This window comes from Dysidea avara, chromosome 2 (genome assembly GCF_963678975.1).
Source record: "Dysidea avara chromosome 2, odDysAvar1.4, whole genome shotgun sequence".
NCBI classification, from domain to species: Eukaryota; Metazoa; Porifera; class Demospongiae; order Dictyoceratida; family Dysideidae; genus Dysidea; species Dysidea avara.
In genome coordinates, this window is record NC_089273.1 from 29,073,493 (window position 1) to 29,096,739 (window position 23,247).

The window sequence follows — 23,247 nt, forward strand, 5'->3', positions numbered from 1 at the left end:
TGGTCAGGATGTTTTCTCCTTGTCAATTTCGTGTATCTGCATCCATTGGAATTCTAGAGAGACTTATTATCTCAAAGTACAGATGTGGAACCAAAGTGCATAGCTGCATTATGGAAGGAAAATATTAATGTGGGTGGGGATTAGAAAGTAATAATTGACAGTACATAACCTGCCAAAACACCTTAGAGTGAGCACCATTCAGTGGAGATGATTAAAGTTACTACTACAATATTGATATCACAAAGAGAAATTGTAAATACAGCTACAAATTGTATATCAAAGTTTTAAAAAGCCTACCTAATGTAATAACTAAACTACTAAGCATGTACAAAATTTAGGTGAGTGCCTCAGAGTATAGTTACGTCAAACCAGTTTTTTATAATTGTTCCTACATTCTTCTAGTAGCTGACGCCATGATTTACAAGCTGGCAATTCGTCATTTTGCAGGACGACATGTGGGCTTTTGAGATTCTTCATCCTGATTTCTTCAGTACTAATTAAATTGGCATATCCCCATATAGCTATATTGTACCAATGGATGGCTGTTTCCTCTCCACCAATTTCTTCATAGTATTTTGCTAAGTAGTATGCATACAACGATGTGTTTGGATGCAGCTCAGAGCGTACAAAACTGTCACGAATATTCCATGCTTCCTCAAGCATATCAATTGCTTTATGTACATCTCCTTTCTCATAAAAGACACGTGACCAATTAGCCAATACAGCTGCATATACTGGGTACTTTCCAAATGGACGTATGATCTTATCAGCATCTTGAAACATTTTTGTTGCATTTGTTTCGTCATTCATTAATTGATATACACGTCCTAGGTGGCACCTAACTCCTACTTCTTGTAAAAATGATGGAGATTTATGTTGCTTCAACAAATGAAGTGCTTTCTGAAAAGCAGCCTTTGCTTCTTGCCCATGTTGCATCATGTTGGGATTATTCTGAAATGCATCCATGTGGACTACTCCTTTTGTGGTGCACATTGAGACATAACGAGGGTGCCTCTCTAGATGTTTTCTGAATTTTGATCTTCTCATTGGGTGCTCATACAGATGTAAGGCTTCATTGATTTTTGAAAGGCTTTCATCTCCACTTCCTGCATCTCGGTGAACTTTGGCAATACATGCTTTAACAAATACAGTCTAAAAACAGGAAAAACAACAACATTATAGATTTACACAAAGAAATGATAGCCTTTTGAATAGTAAACAGATGTATAGCGCATGGCTATAGTATTCAATTACACAACACCAATTATTAATTTATTCATATATAGCTTGCATATGTCATTGGATCTGCAAAAACCCAGCATATACAGTGGTGCATTTTAAAATTCTTGTTGTTGAATGTTTAGCTACAATCTACATAGCTAAATGTATGCTCTCGTGAAGTACAGTGGAAGCTCTCTAAGATGGATGCTATTGGGGAAATGAAATATGTGACCGGATCTTGGAAAACCTACCTTTTGGGCACAAGCAAACTTTTTGGGAAAACTCAATTGATAATTTCAACAATTTTTTCAATATTAATTTTTTTTGCACATTTCAATAAAGCAACTATTAAATCTTCTTGCTGTGAAGTTTCACACCAACAGCTTCCTTTTCTTAGGAGATATGGATGATTATATCAGACCATGTAGTAATTTCACATGCGTGGGACAACAATTAACTTACAAATTGGGTGATTTGTTCAGGTGCTGGAATGGCTAAAACTTAGTCTTAGACAATAATACATAAGATTTAATTGCAGAAATGTACCAAGAATACTTCATTAAACTATCAGAAATGTCTTTTAAAGTATTCTAGATGGTAAAAACGGAATTATTGGTAAACAAAGTGATTTGTCACCATTTGTCACCCTTAATCACTCACAGAACTCAATACATTACCATAAGATAGATGAGCACCCAGTACCTCATTTAAGCTATAAAACAGAAAATTGGCCAATGTGCCAAAAAGGTAGGTTTTCCAAGATCAGGTCACATATGTCCTTTACATGGAGGTGGCCTTATTTAAGAGGCTTTCTAAATTTTTAAAATAATCAGTTTCAATGCATGATGCTAGATTTAGTGGTGGAGCAAGATGAGTTACGGTACCATGTGAATCAGATACAGTATGATAAGTTTAATAGCAACAGAAATGATGTTATTGAGCATGGGTTACCAGTGGTGTGTGGCCTCTACTACACTATCCAGACAATTAGGCACCACAAAAATTTTATACATATTACATAACGTATTACATATGCTTCAGTGCTATATATTATCTAATCAAAAACAGCCAAGCTGTAAAAAAAGGTGCGGCCCCCATAAAGGCCATGGTGAAAAAAGATGTGAAATCCAAGGTGGCGGCCAAGAAATGGCTGAGATGGTAGGTTAATGGTTACATTTTAATAACAACAATTCAGGTGAATTTGGTGCCAAGACCAAGCGGCACAAAATTCACCTGAATTGCCGTTATTAAAATGTAACCATTAACCTACCATCACAGCCATTTCTTGGCCGCCACCTTGGATTTCACATCTTTTTTCACCATGGCCTTTATGGGGGCCGCACCTTTTTTTACAGCTTGGCTGTTTTTGATTAGATATCACTTCTTTTTGTTTTTGTATACTGCAAAGCCGGCCTATGGCTGGCTTTGGGGCTTTTTTAACCCATGTGTTTTTTTCTTTACCACAGGAAGAAGAAAAGAACTTAAAGAAGAATTTTAGTACTTCAATTATTTTTGATTTTATTAGTAATTATACAAATTATATACATATATTTATTACATGCTCATTATTCCCCACAGGATTTTTTTGCAGCTGATGTCTCTACTGGGTGACTTGAAATGTAGCTGAACTATATACAGGATGGTTTCTTTGTAGCTGAACTCTCTGTAACAGGTGATTTGTTTGCAGCTAAACTCTCTACATGGTGGTGTCTTTATAGCCGAACTCTCTACATGATGGTTTCTTTGTAGCTGAACTCTCTATAAGGTGACTTCGTCTAGCTGAACTCTCTACAGGGTGATTTTTTTGTAGCTGAACTCTCTACAGGATGATTTGTTTGCAGCTGAACTCTTTACATGATGGTTTCTTTGTAGCTGAACTCTCTACAAGGTGACTTCGTCCAGTTGATCTCTCTACGGGGTGATTTGTTTCTAGCTGAACTCTCTACACGTGAATTGTTTGCAGCTAAACTCTCTACATGGTGGTTTCTTTGTAGCTGAACTCTCTACAAGGTAACTTCTTCTCTACAGGGTGATTTGTTGTAGTTGAATTCTCTACAAGGTGGTTTGTATGAGGCTGAACTCTCTACATGGCGGTTTCTTTGTAGCTGAACTCTCTACAGAGTGATTTGTTTGCAGCTGAACTCTCTACATGATGGTTTCTTTGTAACTGAACACTCTATAAGGTGACTTCTTCTAGCTGATCTTTCTACAGGGTGAATTGTTGTAGCTGAACTATCTACAAGGTAGCTTCTTCTAGCTGATCTCTATACAGGGTGATTTGTTTGTAGTTGAATTCTGTACAGGTGGTTTCTTTGTAGCTGAACTCTGTACATGATGGTTTCTTTGTAGCTAAACTCTTTACAAGATGACTTCTTCTAGCTGAACTCTCTATGGGGTAATTTCTTTGTAGCTGAACTCTCTATATGATGGTTTCTTTGTAAATGAACTCTCTACAAGGTGAATTCTTCTACCTGATCTCTCTACAGGGTGATTTGTTTGTAACTGAACTCTGTACAAGTGCGTTTTGTGGGTGATCTCACTGCAGGTTGATTTGTTTGTAGCTGAACTCACTAAAGGGTGATTTTGCTTGTAGCTGAACTCCTTGCATTGTATCTAGTTTCTAGCTGATCTCTCTACAGGGTGATTTGTTTGTAGCTGATGTCTCTACAAGTTGATTTGTGTGTAGCTGATCTCTCTGCAGGTTGATTAATTTGCAGCCGATCTCTCTACAGGGTAATTTGTTTGTAGCTGAACTGTCTATAAAGTGATTTATTTGTAGCTGATCTCTCTGCAGGTTGATTTGTTTTAGCTGAACTCTCTACAGGGTGATTTACTTGTAGCTGAACTCCTTACATTGTGACTAGTTTCTAGCTGATCTCTCTACAGGGTGATTTGTTTGTAGCTGATCTCTCTACAAGTTGATTTGTGTGTAGCTGATCTTTCTACTGGTTGATTTGTTTGTAGCCGATCTCTCTACAGGGTAATTTGTTTGTAGCTGAACTCTGTACAAGGTGCTTTTTTGTAGGTGATCTCGCTGCAGGTTGATTTGTTTGTAGCTGAACTCACTAAAGGGTGATTTGCTTGTAGCTGAACTCCTTACATTGTGTCCAGTTTTTAGCTGATCTCTCTACAGAGTGATTTGTTTGTAGCTGAACTCTCTATAAGGTGATTTATGTGTAGCTGAACTCCTTACTTTGTGTGTAGTTTCTAGCTGATCTCTCTACAGGGTGATTTGTTTGTAATTGATCTCTCTACAAGTTTATTTGTGTGTAGCTGATCTCTCTGCAGGTTGATTTGTTTGTAGCCGATCTCTCTATAGGGTAATTTGTTTGTAGCTGAACTCTCTATAAGGTGATTTGTTTGTAGTTGATCTCTCTGCAGGTTGATTTGTTTTAGCTGAACTCTCTACAGGCTGATTTGTTTGTAGCCGATCTCTCTACAGGGTAATTTGTTTGTAGCTGAACTCTCTACAAGTTGATTTGTGTGTAGCTGATCTCTCTGCAGGTTGATTTGTTTGTAGCCGATCTCTCTACAGGGCAATTTGTTTGTAGCTGATCTCTCTACAGGGTGATTTTTTGTAGCTGACCTCTCTTCAGGGTGATTTGTTTCTAGCTGATTGCTCTACAGGTTGATTTGTTTGTAGATGAACTCTCTACAGGGTAATTTGCTGGTAGCTGAACTCCTTACTTTGTGTCTAGTTTGTAGCTGATCTCTCTACAGGGTGATTTGTTTGTAATTGATCTCTCTACAAGTTGATTTGTGTGTAGCTGATCTCTCTGCAGGTTGATTTGTTTGTAGCCGATCTCTCTATAGGGTAATTTGTTTGTAGCTGAACTCTCTATAAGGTGATTTGTTTGTAGTTGATCTCTCTGCAGGTTGATTTGTTTTAGCTGAACTCTCTACAGGCTGATTTGTTTGTAGCCGATCTCTCTACAGGGTAATTTGTTTGTAGCTGAACTCTCTACAAGTTGATTTGTGTGTAGCTGATCTCTCTGCAGGTTGATTTGTTTGTAGCCGATCTCTCTACAGGGCAATTTGTTTGTAGCTGATCTCTCTACAGGGTGATTTTTTTGTAGCTGACCTCTCTTCAGGGCAATTTGTTTCTAGCTGATCTCTCTACAGGGTGATTTTTTGTAACTGACCTCTCTTCAGGGTGATTTGTTTCTAGCTAATTGCTCTACAGGTTGATTTGTTTGTAGATGAACTCTCTACAGGGTAATTTGCTTGTAGCTGAACTCCTTACTTTGTGTCTAGTTTGTAGCTGATCTCTCTACAGGGTGATTTGTTTGTAGCTGAACTCCTTACATTGTGTGTAGTTTCTAGCTGATCTCTCTACAGGGTGATTTGTTTGTAGCTGATCTCTCTACAAGTTGTTTTGTGTGTATATAGCTGATCTCTCTGCAGGTTGATTTGTTTGTAGCTGATCTCTCTACAGGTTATCTGTTTGTAGCTGAACTCTCTATAAGGTGATTTGTTTGTAGTTGATCTCTCTGCAGGTTGATTTGTTTTAGCTGAACTCTCTACAGGGTGATTGCTTGTAGCTGAACTCCTTACATTGTGTCTAGTTTCTAGCTGATGTCTCTACAGGGTGATTTTTTGTAGCTGAACTCTCTTCAGGGTGATTTGTGTCTAGCTGATCTCTCTACAGGTAGATTTGTGTTGATTTGTTCATTGCTGATCGTTCTAAAGGTAATTGATTTGTTGCAGTTGAACACCCTGCAAAGTGTTTTGTTTGTAGCTGATCACCCTAAAGGGTAATTTGTTTGTAGCTGAACTCTCTCCACAGTGACTTGTGTGTAGCTGAATTCTGTGTAACTGAATTCTCTAGAGAGTGACTTAATTGTAGCTGAATTCTCTACACAGTGCATGACTTGTTTATAGCTGAACTTTCTTCAGTGTGACTTGTAATGTTCTGAATCTCTATAGTGGTGTATTCGCTTAACTCTCTACATGGTGACTGTCTTCTTGCTGAACTGTCTATAAGATTAACTGTTTGCAGCTGAACTCCCTACACAATAACTTGTGATGTAATAAAAATTCTATAATGGAGTAAATAAATTAGCCGAATGCTCTATTAGGGTGACTGTTCTATTAGAGTATCTCGATCTCGCATTTGCTACACGGAGTTGGCTTTCAAATCATAACTCAGTGATTTGTAATCCGATTCTTCTGTACTACTGCAAGGACTTTCTATGAAGATTATTCCAGCTATACACCGATTTTCAGCTCATTGCTCTAAGCGGTTTGCCTAGTAGGCGTGAAAACTAATACTTTTTTATTCATAAAAATCGATCGCGTAATTGTGACACAGGTTGGGTTTTGTGTCATATCTCCGTGGTCTTTATCTCGATTCCTTTCAAACCACCAAAAGGCACTCCTACGATGGTTACTCCATCTACATAGCAATTTTCAACTCATTCCATGAAGCGGTTTACCCTGTAGGCGTGACAACAAATCGATCTTGTTTTACGCGAATAATCGGTCATAACTCCTGAACCATTCATCGGATTTGTACCAAATTTGATGCTAGGATTCGCCTTTGGACTCCCTTTCTGTGTGCCAAATTTCAAGGCGATCGGAGTACGCGTTTGCTTGTTATAGCAATTTTTGCAAGTGTGCGAAAAGACGAAGAAGAAAAAAAAACGAAGAAAAAAAAACGAAACTTTGGCAGCTCGTATCTCGGAAATGGCTTGAGCGATTTCCTTCAAATTTGGAATGTAGACTCCCTTGGCTGGCGGGCAACTGTGTAGCAAATTTGGTTCCAATCAGATAAGTGATCACCGAGATACAAAGATGTGAAAATGACGTTTTCGTTCTTCCTGTCAATATACTCACGGTATGGCGCGCCGGCTTCTTGGGCCGCACGACACACTACCGTGTGTCTTGATCTAATCCAAAACAGCCAAGCTGTAAAAAAAGTGTGCGGCCCTCAGAAAGGCTATGGTGAAAAAAGATGTGAAATCCAAGGTGGCGGCCAAGAAATGGCTGTGATGGTAGGTTAATGGTAAAAATTTTAATAACGACAATTCAGGTGAATTTTTGTGCCAATTGACCAAGCGGCACCAAAATTCACCTGAATTGTTGTTATTAAAATTTTTACCATTAGCCTACCATCACAGCCATTTCTTGGCCGCCACCTTGGATTTCACATCTTTTTTCACCATAGCCTTTCTGAGGGCCGCACACTTTTTTTACAGCTTGGCTGTTTTGGATTAGATTTCATTTCTTTTTGTATTTGTATACCCCAAAGCCGGCCTATGGCCAGCTTTGGGACTTGTTTAACCTATGTTTTTTTTCTTTACTACAGGAAGAAGAAAAGATGAAGTAGATGTACTTTAAATATTTTATCAGTAAATGTACAAATTATGTATACTGTATAATACACATGTGACCGGATTTGCGAAAGGGGTCTTCCACACACATCCAATTTGCCAACTTTGACAATTGATAACTTCAGATTGGAAAGAGCTATTGCCTTGAATTTGGACAGTGGTGAGCACCAATATAGCTGAATACGTGGTGAAATTGTCAGGTTAATATGTTACTTGAACATTGAGTTATGGTCTCCAACGGTTACGGAATTGGATGTGTGTGGAAGACCCCTTTTCGCAAATCCGGTCACATAATATTATATTGATTACAGAAATCTCCATGGTGGTTTCTTTGTAACTGAACACTCTACAAGGTGACTTCTTCTAATTGCTCTCTCTACAGAGTGAATTGTTTGTAGCTGAACGATCTACAAGGTAACTTCTTCTAGCTGATCTCTCTACAGGTTGATGTGTTTGTAGCTGAATTCTGTATAGGTGATTTGTTTGCAGCTGAGCTCTTTACAGAATGGTTTCTTTGTAGCTGAACTCTCTAAAAGGTAACTTCTTCTAACTGATCTTTCTACAGGGCAATTTGTTTCTGGCAGAATTTTCTACAGGGTGATTTCTTTGCAGCTGAACTCTCTACATGGTGGTTTCTTTGTAGCTGAACTCTCCACAAGGTAATTTCTTCTAGCTGATCTCTCTACAGGGAGATTTGTTTGTAGCTGAACTATCTACAAGGTAACTTCTTATAGCTGATCTCTCTACAAGGTGATTTGTTCGTAGTTGAATTCTGTACAGGTGATTTGTTTGCAGCTGAGCTCTTTACAAAATGGTTTCTTTGTAGCTGAACTTTCTCCAAGGTAACTTCTTCTACCTGATCTTTCTACAGGGTGATTTGTTTGTAGCTGAACTATCTACAAGGTAATTTCTTCTAGCTGATCTCTCTACAGGGTGATTTGTTTGTAGCTGAATTCTGTACAAGTGATTTGTTTGCAGCTGAGCTCTTTACAGAATGGTTTCTTTGTAGCTGAACTCTCTACAGGGTGATTTATTTGTAGCTGAAATCCCTACAAGGTAACTTCTTCTAGCTGATCTCTCTACAGGGTGATTTGTTTGTAACTGAACTCTCTACAGGTGATTTGTTTGTAGCTGAACTCTCTACAAGGCGATACTTCTAGGTGATCTCTCTACAGGATTCCTTGTTTCTAACTGAACTCTCAACAGGGTGATCTGTTCATAGCTGAACTTTCTACTGGGTGATTTGTTTGCAGCTGAACTCTCTAAATGGTGGTTTCTTTGTAGCTGAACTCTCTACAACGTGACTTCTTCTAGCTGAACTATCTACAGGATGATTTGTTTGCAGCTGAACTCTCTACGTGGTAGTTTCTTTGTAGCTGAACTCTCTACAATGTGACTTCTTATAGCTGAACTCTCTACAGGGTGACTTGTTTTAGCTAATCTCTCTACAGGGTGACTTGTTTCTAGCTGAACTCTCTACAGGTGATTTGTTTGCAGCTGAGCTCTCTACATGGTGGTTTCTTTGTAGCTGAACTCTCTACAAGTTAACTTCCTCTAGCTGATCTTTCTACAGAGTGATTTGTTTGTAGCTGAATTCTCTACAGGGTGATTTATTTGCAGCTTAACTCTCTACAAAGTGACTTCTTCTAGCTGAACTCTCTACAGAGTGATTTATTTTTTTGCAGCTGAACTCTCTACATGGTGGTTTCTTTGTAACTGAACTCTCTACAGGGTGATTTGTTTGTAGCTGAACTGTGATTTGTTTGTAGCTGAACGCTCTACAGGGTGATCTGTTCATAGCTGAACTCCCTATAAGGTAACTTCTTCTAGCTAATCTTTCTACAGGGCGATTTGTTTGTAGCTGAGTTCTCTACAGGGTGATTTGTTTGCAGCTGAACTCTACATGGTAGTTTCTTTGTAGCTCTACAATGTGACTTCTTCTAGCTGAACTCTCTACAAGGTGACTTGTTTCTAGCTGATCTCTCTACAGGGTGACTTGTTTCTAGCTGAACTCTCTACAGGTGATTTGTTTGCAGCTGAACTCTCTACATGGTTTATTTCTTTGTAACTGAACTCCCTGCAAGGTGACTTCTTCTAGCTGATCTCTCTACAGGGAGATTTATTTGTAGCTTAACTCTCTACAGGTGAATTGTTTGCAGCTGAACTCTCTACATGATGGTTTCTTTGTAGCTGAACTCTCTACAAGGTAATTTCTTCTAGCTGATCTCTCTACAGGCCGATTTGTTTGTAGCTGAACTCTCTACATGATGGTTTCTTTGTAGCTGAACTCTCTACAAGGTGATTTCTTCTATAGCTGATCTTTCTACAGGGTGATTTGTTTGTAGTTGAACTCTCTACATGATAGTTTCTTCGTAGCTGAACTCTCTACAAGGTGATTTCTTCTATAGCTGATCTTTCTACAGGGTGATTTGTTTGTACCTGAACTATCTACATGATGGTTTTCTTTGTAGCTGAACTCTCTACAAGGTAACTTCTTCTAGCTGATCTCTCTACAGGACAATTTGTTTGTACCTGAACTCTCGCACGATTGCTTCTTTGAAGCTGAACTCTCTACAAGGTGATTTCTTCTAGCTGATCTTTCTACAGGGTGATTTGTTTGTAGCAGAACTCTCTACAAGGAAACTTCTTCTAGCTGATCACTCTACAAGGAGATTTATTTGTAGCTGAACTCTCTATACATGATTTATTTGCGGCTGAATTCTCTATATGATGGTTTCTTTGTAGCTGAACTCTCTACAAGGTAACTTCATCTAGCTGATCTCTTTACAGGGTGAATTATTTGTAGCTGAACGATCTACAAGGTAACTTCTTCTAACTGATCTCTCTACAGGGTGATTTGTCTGTAGCTGAACTCTCTACAAGGAAACCTCTTTTAACTGAGCTCTGTACAGGGTGAATTGTTTGTAGCTGAACTATCTACAAGGTAACTTCTTCTAGCTGATCTCTCTACAGGATGATTTGTTTGTAGCTGAACTATCTACAAGGTAACTTCTTCTAGCTTATCTCTCTACAGGGTGATTTGTTTGTAGCTGAATTCTGTATAGGTGATTTGTTTGCAGCTGAGCTCTTTACAGAAAGGTTTCTTTGTAGCTGAACTCTCTACAAGGTAACTTCTTCTAGCTGATGTATCTACAGGGTCACTAGTTTGTAGCTGAATTCTCTACATGGTGGTTTCTTTGTAACTGAACTATCTATAAGGTGACATCTTCTAGCTGATCTTTCAACAGGGTGATTTGTTTGTAACTGAACTCTCTACAAGAAAACTTCTTCTAACTGATGTCTGAACAGGGTGAATTGTTTGTAGCTGAACTCTCTACAGGGTGATTTGTTTGTAGCTGATCTCTATACAGGTTACTAATTTCTAACTGATGTCTTGAATTCTGTTCAGGGTGACTGCTCTATTAGGATGACTGCACTATTAGAGTATCTCGATCTCGCACTTGCTGCACTAAGTTGGATTTCGTGTTATAACTCCGTGGCTTTAAGTCTGATTTTTCTACACCATTGAAGAGCCTTTCTAAGATGATAACTCCATCTGTACAGCGATTTTCAAAGCATTACCCCAAGTGGTTTATCTGGTAGGCGTGGCAAGCATAATAATAATAATAATAATAATAATAAATTAGCTAATCTCGATTGCGTAATTGTTACACACTGTTGATTTTTTCGCTGTATCTTCCTGGTTTTTAGCTCTATTTCTTTCAAACCACAAAAGGTTTGAAGTTCAATAGTTAACCTATTCACCCACCGATGTTCAGCTTCTTCCCATACGCGGTTTACCCTGTAGGCGTGACAACATATTGGTGTTATTTTTCGTGCATAATCGCTCATAACTGTTTGCCTGTTTATGGTATTCCAGCCAAAGGTGGTACAGAGATGCGCCTTTATACCCCCCTTCTGTGTGCCAAATTTCAAGGTAATCGGATAACGCGTTCGCGTTTTATAGCAGTTTTTGTAAGTGTGCGAAAAGAGGAAGAAAAATAAGAAGAAGAAGAAAAACGAAGAAACTAAGCCAATTTTTGAAGTCGCGTATCTCAGGAATGCCTGAAGCGATTTCGCTCAAATGTGGAATGTGGAGTACTGAAGTTGGAGGGAATGTACACAGCAAAATTTGTCTTGTTTCATCAAGGCAGCACAGAGCTACGGAGGTGCGAAAATTGCGTTTTCTTTCTTCCTGTCAATATACTCACGGGGTTGCGCGCCGGCTTCTTGGGCCGCACGACACACTACCGTGTGTCTTGATACTTATAATTATGAACAAATCAATTCATGCCTCAGTTGCCATGCTTTGTGGATGTAACAATATTATGTGATACCTAAATAGATCGTAGTGTAAACAGAGCATGTAGGCACACAAAATATGACTATTTTATCAAACTTCCATGACTCATAACTTTTTAACACTTATTCAACATTTAATAAGCTATAATGATACATGTTACAGAATACAAAATAGTCTGTTCTAGTACTGAGATATGTCTGTTGTGTGACAGAGTGTAGTATGTGGCCACGTGCCCTGTTTTTGCAGGTATAGTCACAATTTAACAATGAAGCAGGGTTTCAGCGATAAAAAGCAATGAAACAATAGTTGATAGTACCTATGAGGAAAATCCCTACTTGGCATTGTAGCAATGTGACAATATCCTGGCATTTTTACCATCTTCTCAATGCCAAAGTGGGTAATTTGAACAATTTGCTACAATGTCAAGTAAGGATTTGCCTTATAACTACCATCATCTTTATGTGACTGAGGCTGACAAAACTAGTCTTACAGCCCAAAAATATGATTGTGTATCACCATTTTTGTATAAGCTAGCTACAAATCTGTAATATTCCAGAACTTTTTACTAAAGTGGTAAAAATTTAACTTAGTTATCGTATTCAGTGAGAAAGTTATTAAACTTGAAAACAGTAATCAAAATTTAACAGCAGGGCTTTATGACTGGTTTTTTCAGAGCAGATCACATTATTATCTTGTTTCAATACTTTTTGGCACTGAACCCTACTTCATTTTTAAATTAATAATATTATTTCTAATGCACTAGTTTTAAAAATCTATAATATTATTAGTTTTTGTTAGAGCATAAACATGTATTATACATTTAGCTGGTCAGTATGCAGTCACAATGCACTTTTTTATTTAGCCAGTCATTTGTTGTATGAATATTAGGAATTTGTTCCTATATGGTTATAATAAGCATGCTTGTAGGATTAGGAACAGTGCACCTAGGATTAGGAAAAACACTCCTAGGATTAGGAACAGTGCTCCTAGGATGCACAATTAGTAACTGTTAAGCTACAGTTAGGGTTAAGGAATGGGTTTAAAATTTTAAAGAGCGCAAAACAAGAGTTTCCAGCAAGTAGCGGTGGTACAGTGGTAGGGCATAGTACTCCAACCTTCTGAGGTTTGGTAACTCAATTCCCAGTTTCACCACCTTTATTTTTCCTTTTCTTATACCATTTCTTGTATTTTCTAAGTTATTTTTTAGAATCGCAACAGAGCCGGCCGTAAGGTGGCTGGGAACAGTTTCCGTATGGCTTCACCATGAAATTTACAGGGCCTAAAACAAGCAAGCTATCTTCATGAAGTGCATTGAACTAACAGAAATCTATGAAGCAGTTTGTTCTCTACCATTTACAACAAACAGGAGCTCTCTGGGATGCGTGTAGCGTAAGTTACAAATTTAGCCCTTCAAAGTGAACTCTTCCTCCGCGCTTGACGCTATGGGGCTGGATTCGCTGTTAGACACTATTTACCTGATTATCTATCATTGCGCGGGGCTACTTTTCCTACCAGGTCTTTGGTTTACACGTTAATTCTACCCATGTCACACAAAGATTTGAAACAGGTTTTTTTTAAATTCGCCACTGCCAGGTCGAAGCGAATACTAAAACTCGACTTCCGCACAATTACAACTTATTTACTACTGATTGCCCATCCAAAATTTGACAGTCGTATCTTGAAAAACCGGCAACTAGTTCATTTTTGTATGGAGGCTTGTAATAATAGCGCGTGGCGATCTTGTTAAATGCTGTGATGATGTGTGCTTACGCAATCATAAGTATTTGAAAAATAATAAATGGAGGACAGTACAGTGACCAGTTTTATTAGACGATCCAGAGAGTCCTGGGACGTGATTTCTTGATGTCTATTTGTACCGTGACCAACTACACATGAGTTATAGATTACTTTGAAACTGTTTACACCAAATTAGTTATGACTTGTAGATTGTTGTCTGCCATTTCCGCCTGTTTGCCGCTTTCTTGACTAGGACTATCCTTTGGCGCATCTTTCCCGTTGCACCCTCTGATTTGGTACAACTGAGTGCTGTTGTAGTATCTACATTGATGGAAGATTGCAGTAAAGCATCGTTCATGATGAAGATGATCAGGCGACTGACTCTCGAGGTAGTGCTGATTCTTTGAACGTAAAGGTCTCAAGATCAGCAGAAAAGCTAGAACGAGACTGCCATACGTACGGTGCTAGGAAAGGCTGTAATAGAGCTGGGAAGATACATGTATAGTTTACATAAACACTGCTAGAATAGCATTAAGGTGCAAAAACAGCAGCCATACATACGTATAGCTAGCATAGCTCCGTGCAGTCCATGCTATTTGCATAACAAGCATATAAATGTATATTGAAGGCCCTATAAATGGGCAGTACTATGCTTTTAGGGGGGGTGGGGGTGGCCTCCCAGTTTAGCTTTGCCTAGGGCCTCAAGAATGCTAAGGCCGGCCCTGAATCGCAATGACTGGATAAATATCAACACCATTAAAAATACATGTGTGATTGTGACTGCTGCATTACAGTGTCTCAGTACTTACAGTAGATTAAGGTTGGGGACATGGTACAATACGTTGTCTTCTACATAACTAAACTGTTGAAGGGTATGGCCTCACCACCAATTATTAGAAATGCGGTAGCATGTTCTGATTGTTTAAGGGGGCATAGCCAATTGTAATCTTTTTATAAACGCAGTTTAGCTGCTACTGAATAGTACCATGGACATGTCCATTAAGCACCTCAAATGGTTTGTGGAATCTGAATACACTCCTTTAAAGAACGTGTCAATCCACCCCAAAAACATCTTCACTATAAAAAAAGGTGCATCCAAGAAACCACAAGTGCTTGTAACCCTATGTAAAACAGCTCAGTTGTAGAGGAAGACCTCATAAATGTAAAAATAACGGGTAACTTAAATACCTGATATCTGAAGCAGCCAAGAACTAATCTTACTATCATTACCAAAGTTCCATTCCTCGCAAGATCACCTTGGCTGTAAAACAGGTGTACCCATGAAAGTAAAAGTAACTGACAATGATATCTGAAGTAGCCCAAGAATGAATGTTGATATGTATATAATTGCAATTAATAAAAAAAGTAACATTGAAACTTTTATGGTTCAGCTGTGTTCTATATTTAATCTTGCTGCATCCTAAATTAAGTTCTTTTAACTCTAATTGGCTGGTAATTTGTCCGCCTTTTTCAATAGTCAGTGTATAGAGCAAAAAAAGGCGGCCAAATTACCAGCCAATTAGAGTTAAAAGAAATTAATTTAGGATGCAGCAAGAGCGAATATGAACACAGCTGAACCATAAAAGTTTCAATGTCACTTTTTTTTATTAATTGCAATTATCAAGACACGTGTGGCCCAAGAAGCCGGCGCGTAACACCCGTGAGTATATTGACAGGAAGAAAGAAAATGCAATTTTCGCACCTCCGTAGCTCTGTGCTGCCTTGATGAAACAAGACGATTTTTGCTGTGGACACTTCCTCCACCTTCAGCACTCCACATTCCAAATTTGAGCGAAATCGCTTCAAGCGTTCCCGAGATATGCGACTTCAACAATTGGCTTAGTTTCTTCGTTTTTTTTTTTTCTTCTTATTTTTCTTCCTCTTTTCGCACACTTACAAAAACTGCTATAAAACGCGAACGCCATATCCGATCGCCTTGAAATTTGGCACACAGAAGGGGGGTATAAAGGTGCATCTCTGTACCAACTTTGGCTGGAATATGATAAACAGGCAAAGCGTTATGAGCGATTATTCACGAAAAATAACACTAATATGTTGTCACGCCTACAGGGTAAACCGCGTATGGGAAGAAGCTGAAAATCGGTGGGTGAATAGGTTAACTATTGAACCACAAACCTTTTGTGGTTTGAAAGAAATCGAGCTAAAAACCAGGAAGATACAGCGAAAAAACCAACAGTGTGTAACAATTACGCAATCGAGATTAGCTAATAAAAACGACTGCTTGCCACGCCTACCAGATAAACCAGTTGGGGTAATGCTTTGAAAATCGCTGTACAGATGGAGTTGTCATCTTAGAAAGGCACTTCAATGGTGTAGAAGAATCAGACTTAAAGCCACGGAGTTATAACACGAAATCCAACTTGGTGTAGCAAGGGCGAGATCGAGATACTCTAATAGAGCAGTCATCCTAATAGAGCAGTCATCCCAATAGAGCAGTCATCCTAATAGAGCAGTCACCCGAAGAGAATCCAAGAGATCAGTTAGAAACAAGTAACCTGTATAGAGATCAGCTACAAACAAGTCACCCTGTAGAGAGATCAGCCACATACAATTCACCCTGTAGAGAGATCAGCTAGAAGAAGTTACCTTGTAGGGAATTCATGCAACTATAGAAAAAGATAATTCAGCTTGTAGAGTTCAGCTACAAAGAAACCATAATGTAGAGAGTTCAGCTACAAACAAATCGCCCTGTAAAGAGATCAGCTAGGAGAAGTTTCCTTGTAAATAGTTCAGTTACAAAGAAACCACCATGTAGAGAATTCATTTACAAACTAGTGACCCTGTAGAGACATCAGTTAGAAGAAGTTACCTTGTAAAGAGTTCAGCTACATAGAAACCATTCTGCAAAGAGCTCAGCTGCAAACAAATCACCTGTACAGAATTCAGCTACAAACAAATCACCCTGTAGAGAGATCAGCTAGAAGAAGTTACCTTGTTGATAGTTCAGCTACAAACAAATCACCCTGTAGAGAGATCAGCTAGAAGAAGTTACCTTGTAGAGAGTTCAGCTACAAATTTAAAGAAACCATCATGTGGAGAGTTCAGCTGCAAACAAATCACCTGTAGAGAGTTCAGCTACAAAGAAACCACCATGTAGGGAGTTCAGCTAGAAGAAGTTACTTTGTAGAGAGTTCAGCTACAAAGAAACCATCATGAAGAGAGTTCAGCTGCAAACAAATTACCTGTAGAGAGTTCAGCTACAAACAAATCACCCTGTAGAGAGATCAGCTAGAAGAAATTACCTTGTAGAGAGTTCAGCTACAGTAAAAAGAAACCACCATGTGGAGAGTTCAGCTGCAAAGAAATCACCCTGTAGAAAATTCTGCCACAAACAAATTGCCCTGTAGAAAGATCAGTTAGAAGAAGTTATCTTGTAGAGAGTTCAGCTAAAAAGAAATCACCATGTAGAGAGTTCAGCTAGAAGAAATTACCTTGTAGAGAGTTCAGCTACAAAGAAACCATCATCTAGATATTTCAGCTGCAAACAAATCACCTGTAGAGAGTTCAGCTACAATCAAATCTCCCTGTAGAGAGATCAGCTAGAAGAAATTACCTTGTAGAGAGTTCAGCTACAAAGAAACCATCATCTAGATAGTTCAGCTGCAAACAAATCACCTGTAGAGAGTTCAGCTAAAATCAAATCTCCCTGTAGAGAGATCAGCTAGAAGAAATTACCTTGTAGAGAGTTCAGCTGCAAACAAATCACCTGTAGAGAGTTCAGCTACAAACAAATCTCCCTGTAGAGAGATCAGCTAGAAGAAATTACCTTGTAGAGAGTTCAGCTACAGTAAAAAGAAACCACCATGTAGAGAGTTCAGCTGCAAAGAAATCATCCTGTAGAAAATTCTGCCACAAACAAATTACCCTGTAGAAAGATCAGTTAGAAGAAGTTATCTTGTAGAGAGTTCAGCTACAAAGAAACCACCATGTAGAGAGTTCAGCTAGAAGAAATTACCTTGTAGAGAGTTCAGCTACAAAGAAACCATCATCTAGATAGTTCAGCTGCAAACAAATCACCTGTAGAGAGTTCAGCTACAAACAAATCTCCCTGTAGAGAGATCAGTTAGAAGAAGTTACCTTGTAGAGAGTTCAGCTACAAAGAAACCATTCTGTAAAGAGCTCAGCAGCAAAAAAATCACCTGTACAGAATCCAGCTACAAATAAATCACCCTGTAGAGAGAACAGCTAGAAGAAGTTACCTTGTTGATAGTTCAGCTACAAACAAATCACCCTGTAGAGAGATCAGCTAGAAGAAGTTGCCTTGAAGAGTGTTCAGTTACACAGAAACCACCATGGACAGTTCTGTAATAAATATATGTATTATATATATAATTTGTACATTTACTGATTAAATCAGAAATATTTAAGGTACATCTGCTTCATCTTTTCTTCTTCCTGTGGTAAAGAAAAAAAGATAGGTTAAAAAAGTCCCAAAGCAGGCCATAGGCCGGCTTTGGGGTATACAAATACAAGAAGAAGTGAAATCTAATCCAAAACAGCCAAGCTGTAAAAAAAAGTGTGCGGCCCTCAAAAAGGCTATGGTGAAAAAAGATGTGAAATCCAAGGTGGCGGCCAAGAAATGGCTGTGATGGTAGGTTAATGGTAAAAATTTTAATAACGACAATTCAGGTGAATTTTGTGCCAATTGACCAAGCGGCACCAAAATTCACCTGAATTATTGTTATTAAAATTTTTACCATTAACCTACCATCACAGCCATTTCTTGGCCGCCACCTTGGATTTCACATCTTTTTTCACCATAGCCTTTTTGAGGGCCGCACACTTTTTTTACAGCTTGGCTGTTTTGGATTAGATATACATATCAACATTCATTCCTGGGCTGCTTCAGATATCAGCTGTTTCAATTGCCAGTGACTTTTACTTTCATGGGTACACCTGTTTTACAGCCAAGGTTTTCTTACATGGAATGAAACTTTGGTAATGATAGTAAGATTAGTTCTTGGCCGCTTCAGATATCAGGTCTTTAAGTTACCCATTATTTTTACATTTATGAGGTCTTCCTCTACAACTAAGCTGTTTTACATAGGGTTACAAGTGCTTGTGGTTCCTTGGACACGCCTTTTTTATAGCAAAGGTATTTTTGGGGTGGATATCACTCATTTTTGTCAGTGATAGACTCACTGGGGAAAAGTAAATTGGTAAAAATGTGAAAAAGAAAATAAGAATCAAAACGTATATTACGTATCTTGGAGAGTCCAACATGCACCTATTGATTACTGTCATCTTGTTTAACATAAAAAAGCACACATACTACTGGCTGTTTCATTACACCGAAAATTTTGAAGCAGAGTAGAGGAAACCGACTATTCTACTAGTATATCTACCTTTACTTACTTACTATTTACAAACTATTACAATATCTCATATCTGTGGTAAATGCTTCAAGCATATTTATATTGAGCACATGTATTATATGCAACCTGTCACATTATTATCAAGAGTCCATGCATAATAAAAGTCCATTGCACACTCTTAATTGTAATTGTTATTATCATAATATGTGACCGTATTTGCAAAAATGTACCTTTTCACACACAAAATGTGACCCATTTTTTGACCTTTAAAGCTTCGTAACGTTTGATCATGGCATATAATTGTTTAAAACTTTCAGTGAATGTAGCTACAGTATCTGGCTACATTGTGGTACTTAGAGCAGGCTAATCAGTATAAGGAGTCAAGTGTTACATCATTTTGTTAGCTGGTATATATGTCAAATGTGTGGGAAAGGTACCTTTTCGCAAATCCGGTCACATATTATAACCATTGTAGCGTTGTGGTCATAGCTTCAGGATTGGAGCAGCAGAGAAAGAAATAGAGGACTCTTAATCATCAAAACTTGGGGAGATGGAACCTAGGATGGAACAGTATTACCATGGACAAAGTATACCACAAGAGCATCAGATAATACCAGTACATGAGACTAGAGCCACTATCACCACATTTTTCCTGGAATTAACCAAAAATTTCAAACTATTCGCAGATGAAGCAATTGAAACTAAAAGGTGCAGTAGCTATTTACACTTTTGCAAGGGAGCATACCCCAGACTTCCTATAGACACTAGTTGCTTTCAGTTCAGTAGCCATAATATATACTGTAAATATAGTAAAGGATTGAGCCTTAGTTACCACTTTCATCTTTACTCTGATGTATCAGCAATAAACAGTAGCTGTAGGTGCATAAGCTAGGGATGGTGGGAATTATTTGCTCTACTGAACATCACAGTTATTTCCCGCTCATCATCAAGTCCTGTCAAGCCATCGCACAAAAACAATTTCAGCAGTGCACAAAAGTATGCATACCACATTGTAGAGCCAGAACTAAGAACAAGTTCCACCTGATATCATGTGAACTTTTTAGTGGAAATCTCTTGGAAAGTCCCTGTAACACCTCAAGTGAACACATGTGATACACGGTTTATTAATTCATGATGGCAGTACATGTCTTGAGAGAGAAGCACAAAGATAAACATTAATTGTAACTAGATTTCAATGGAGTGGTGACACGTACTTTGTAGAATACTATACCCAGAACATCGTGGAGGTTCAGTTACGTAAAAGGGGAGCCATGGCCAGTGGAGGTTCAGTAACGAAACGAGGAGTGGAGGTTCCGTAACGAAAGGAGGAGTGAAGAAACTAGTAAAGTGCCACATATTGCCTCACACTGATTAACCGCATGTATTGATATACAATTATATAATTGGTTTCAAGTTAGATGTGTGCACTAGTACCCCACTAGTGCAAATTCACCGAGACCAAGCTGAAAACTTCTGATGGTTCCAACTTGAGTAACAGCAAATGCCAGCTTGGAATTATCTCATGGAGGGAATGTCGACATGGTACCGACCAAATATCTCTCAGTTGTCACTTGCCAATTTATACATCATCTGAAGTCCCAGGGCTGTAGGTGGAAGAATTAAGTAAGTTAACATACATGATGCATGTACAAAAATACGTACTCATTCACACTGCATACTGGTCTAAATGCTGTTGCTGAATTTGTGTACAGTGAAACCTCTCTAATCAGGACACTGTGTAGTAAGGTACATCATCAGCCAACTTGTAAATCCCCAAACATATCATTTGTGCAAAAGTGGCATAGATTTTAGGTGTGTTGTATTTAATGCCCGCCTTTTGTTTTTACAGGTAATCTGGTCATAGTATGCAATTCACCCAGTAACAGTTGGATGTGCATGGTCATGGTACATACATAACTGGGACCAGGGGTAGGAAGCCTGAATTTCAGGTCAGTTTACATAGAGAGGAATTGTATTATTTTAATATGTGTTCTTTTTATAGTTCTCAATTGTCAACTGTACATGGACTGTACTGACATCAAAGGTGTTGTGAATTTCTAGGTCAGTCTATGTACGTACTAAGGAATATAGTTGTTTATTATTTCTGAATTTCCAGGACCAGGGGTGTGATGAAACTAATACCCCGGTCAGTTTACATGCCGTGCTTATAAAGATATTTTCCAGTACCCAGATTTTTGGCATATTGTATTTATTGCCCACTTGCTGATTATTGTAGGGTTATCTGGGTACCCACTAGCAATTGTGTGTAGTCATGCATAGCTTGAGACCATACAGGAATTCATATCAATAAGAGTGTCCTGAATTTCAAGTCAGTTGGTGTACAGAGCAATCGTATTGCAATAGTTTTATGTGTTGTATTTGTAGTTCTCAATTGTCAAGTGTATGTAGACCGTAGTGACATCAAGAATGTCATGAATTTTCAGGTCAGTCTACATACTAAAATGTATTATCTCAGGTCTGAATTTCCAGGATCTACTACAAGGCGTACTGTTATGTGGGAGCAAACTAATATCACGGTCAGTTGACATGTCATCCTTACAGTATTATTTTCCAGTATCCAGATTTTAGGTGTATCGTACTAAATGCTTGCTTGTTGGGATTTTGCAGGCCATCTGGTCATAGAGGTTTATCAACTAGCAGTTGGACATATAGCTTGGGCAGGAACTCAGTGTAGTGAATTTCAGGTCAGTTGATGTACAGAGGAATAATATTATTTCAATTGTTTTGTGTTCTTTTTAAATTTGTAGTTCTCAATTATCAGATTTGGACTGTAGTGACATTATGGGTGTCGTGAATGGTTAACATCACTATCTTGCTGTATGTCAGATGTTATTATCAGAAAAAATTAATATGTGATGTTCATGTGTATTAATTAGCAAGCATGATCAAAACCACAACTACTTGTTGCTGGGGTGGGATATGCATGATGATCGAAAGCCACGATGTGCACAAGTGACTGCTTGTCGCTGGGGTGCATGTCACTGCATCAGTATGGGGTGGGTATTTCTATGTGTTCAGCTTGTTTGAAGACTACCAGAAGTTTTTATTTACTCCACATTCAATTCGTAATTCGTTGTAGTGATAAGTTACAAAGATGGAAGCGATTGTAATACACAGTGTGGTGCATGGCACTAAATAGAGTCTAAAAGATTTATGCTTGAAACGCCTTCCCTAGGGAACTTACATTCTTGACACTTTCACAACTTGTTTATAAGATAGGAAGGTTTGTGTCCACATCGTGTCTTTAAAAGTTATTGTAGGGATTAGAGGTTTGATCAAAGAAAATTCGCGCATGGACAAACCAGAATTAGATAATGCCAGTGCTACACAGACTGTACAAACACGGCTATGTTTACTGGTATAACGTGACAGTAGGTGTAACATAAAGAAGAAAATTAAAGTGAAATATGTGTAAATATGCCTATTTTTTTATTTTAACAAGGTCGCAAGACGATGATGACGATTCCTAAAGATTTTTTTATCATGTAACGCAATACAAATCCATTGAGAAATGTTGCATAATCCAGGGCTAATATTGCAAAACCGTTCCTACATGTAAATAACTCACAGTAGTGGCCATGCATCTTTCAATTGGGCGCACTTCATAGTTTCTTGGTCGTGCGCCTCACTATAGTGAGTATTGATACAGAAATTAAGGCTTGGTGTGGTTTCCTGGCATGAAGAAGATGACATTTAATTGATGTGAAAAGGAATGGCAAAGCACAGAAGGCAGGCATTCATTGGAACTATAAAAGACACATCCCACCAGTGAGTTTATTGCTGTGGAGTAAAATGGTGGCCATGCGCTGCTTTGTTTGGCCTCTAGCGTTGGGACTGTGGTCAGTGAAACAGGCAGGTGGGCATGCATGTGAGCAGGATGGGAGACAAAAATTAATATGGGCTTTGATTTAAAAGTCTACATTCAGCTGCCTGCAAATGTTTTATTGCTTTAATGCCATTATTAAATGTTGAATGGAGTAAGACCATTCCATAAAGGTGATTTTCTTCCCAAGAGGTACTGTATTTCTGTGAAGGTTTTTGGATGCAGCATCTTAGCTAGGCCTGAGCCTAATGTGCTCAAAATTTTACTTATTATTCTTTCCAGAATTTCTCAAAATTTTCTCCTATTATTCTTTTTTTTTATTCTTGTATCTAACTTATTATTCCATAATAATTCTCAGTTTCTGTGTCTAGTCGCTTAGTTTTCAAGATGCTCATAAGCAGTTTTGCCAGATTAATTAATAACCATTATATGAAGCATTCCATATTACACATAAATTTTGTAACCATATAAGTA

General features: G+C 38.3%; 1 protein-coding gene and 1 long non-coding RNA gene across 8 annotated transcripts in view; one reads left to right on the forward strand and one right to left on the reverse strand.

The window, feature by feature from the left end:
* Positions 1 to 210: 210 nt before the first annotated feature.
* Positions 211 to 23,247, reverse strand: part of LOC136247036 (uncharacterized) — a 155,787-nt gene continuing 132,750 nt past the window's right edge. For all 4 annotated transcript variants that reach the window (XM_066038633.1, XM_066038631.1, XM_066038634.1 and 1 more), the window contains one exon: positions 211 to 1,152. In XM_066038633.1, the coding sequence (XP_065894705.1) occupies positions 364 to 1,152 (789 nt within the window). In that variant the 3' untranslated portion in view covers positions 211 to 363. The remainder of the gene's footprint in view (positions 1,153 to 23,247) is intronic.
* LOC136244242 (uncharacterized) lies at positions 20,362 to 21,832 on the forward strand. 4 transcript variants are annotated; one of them, XR_010695118.1, is made up of 7 exons: positions 20,362 to 20,552; positions 20,779 to 20,878; positions 20,932 to 20,990; positions 21,046 to 21,075; positions 21,166 to 21,466; positions 21,512 to 21,634; positions 21,698 to 21,832. It is a non-coding gene; the product is annotated as an uncharacterized lncRNA (long non-coding RNA). The 4 variants fall into 4 exon arrangements; XR_010695123.1 differs by having other exon boundaries at positions 21,519 to 21,634; XR_010695120.1 differs by having other exon boundaries at positions 21,406 to 21,466.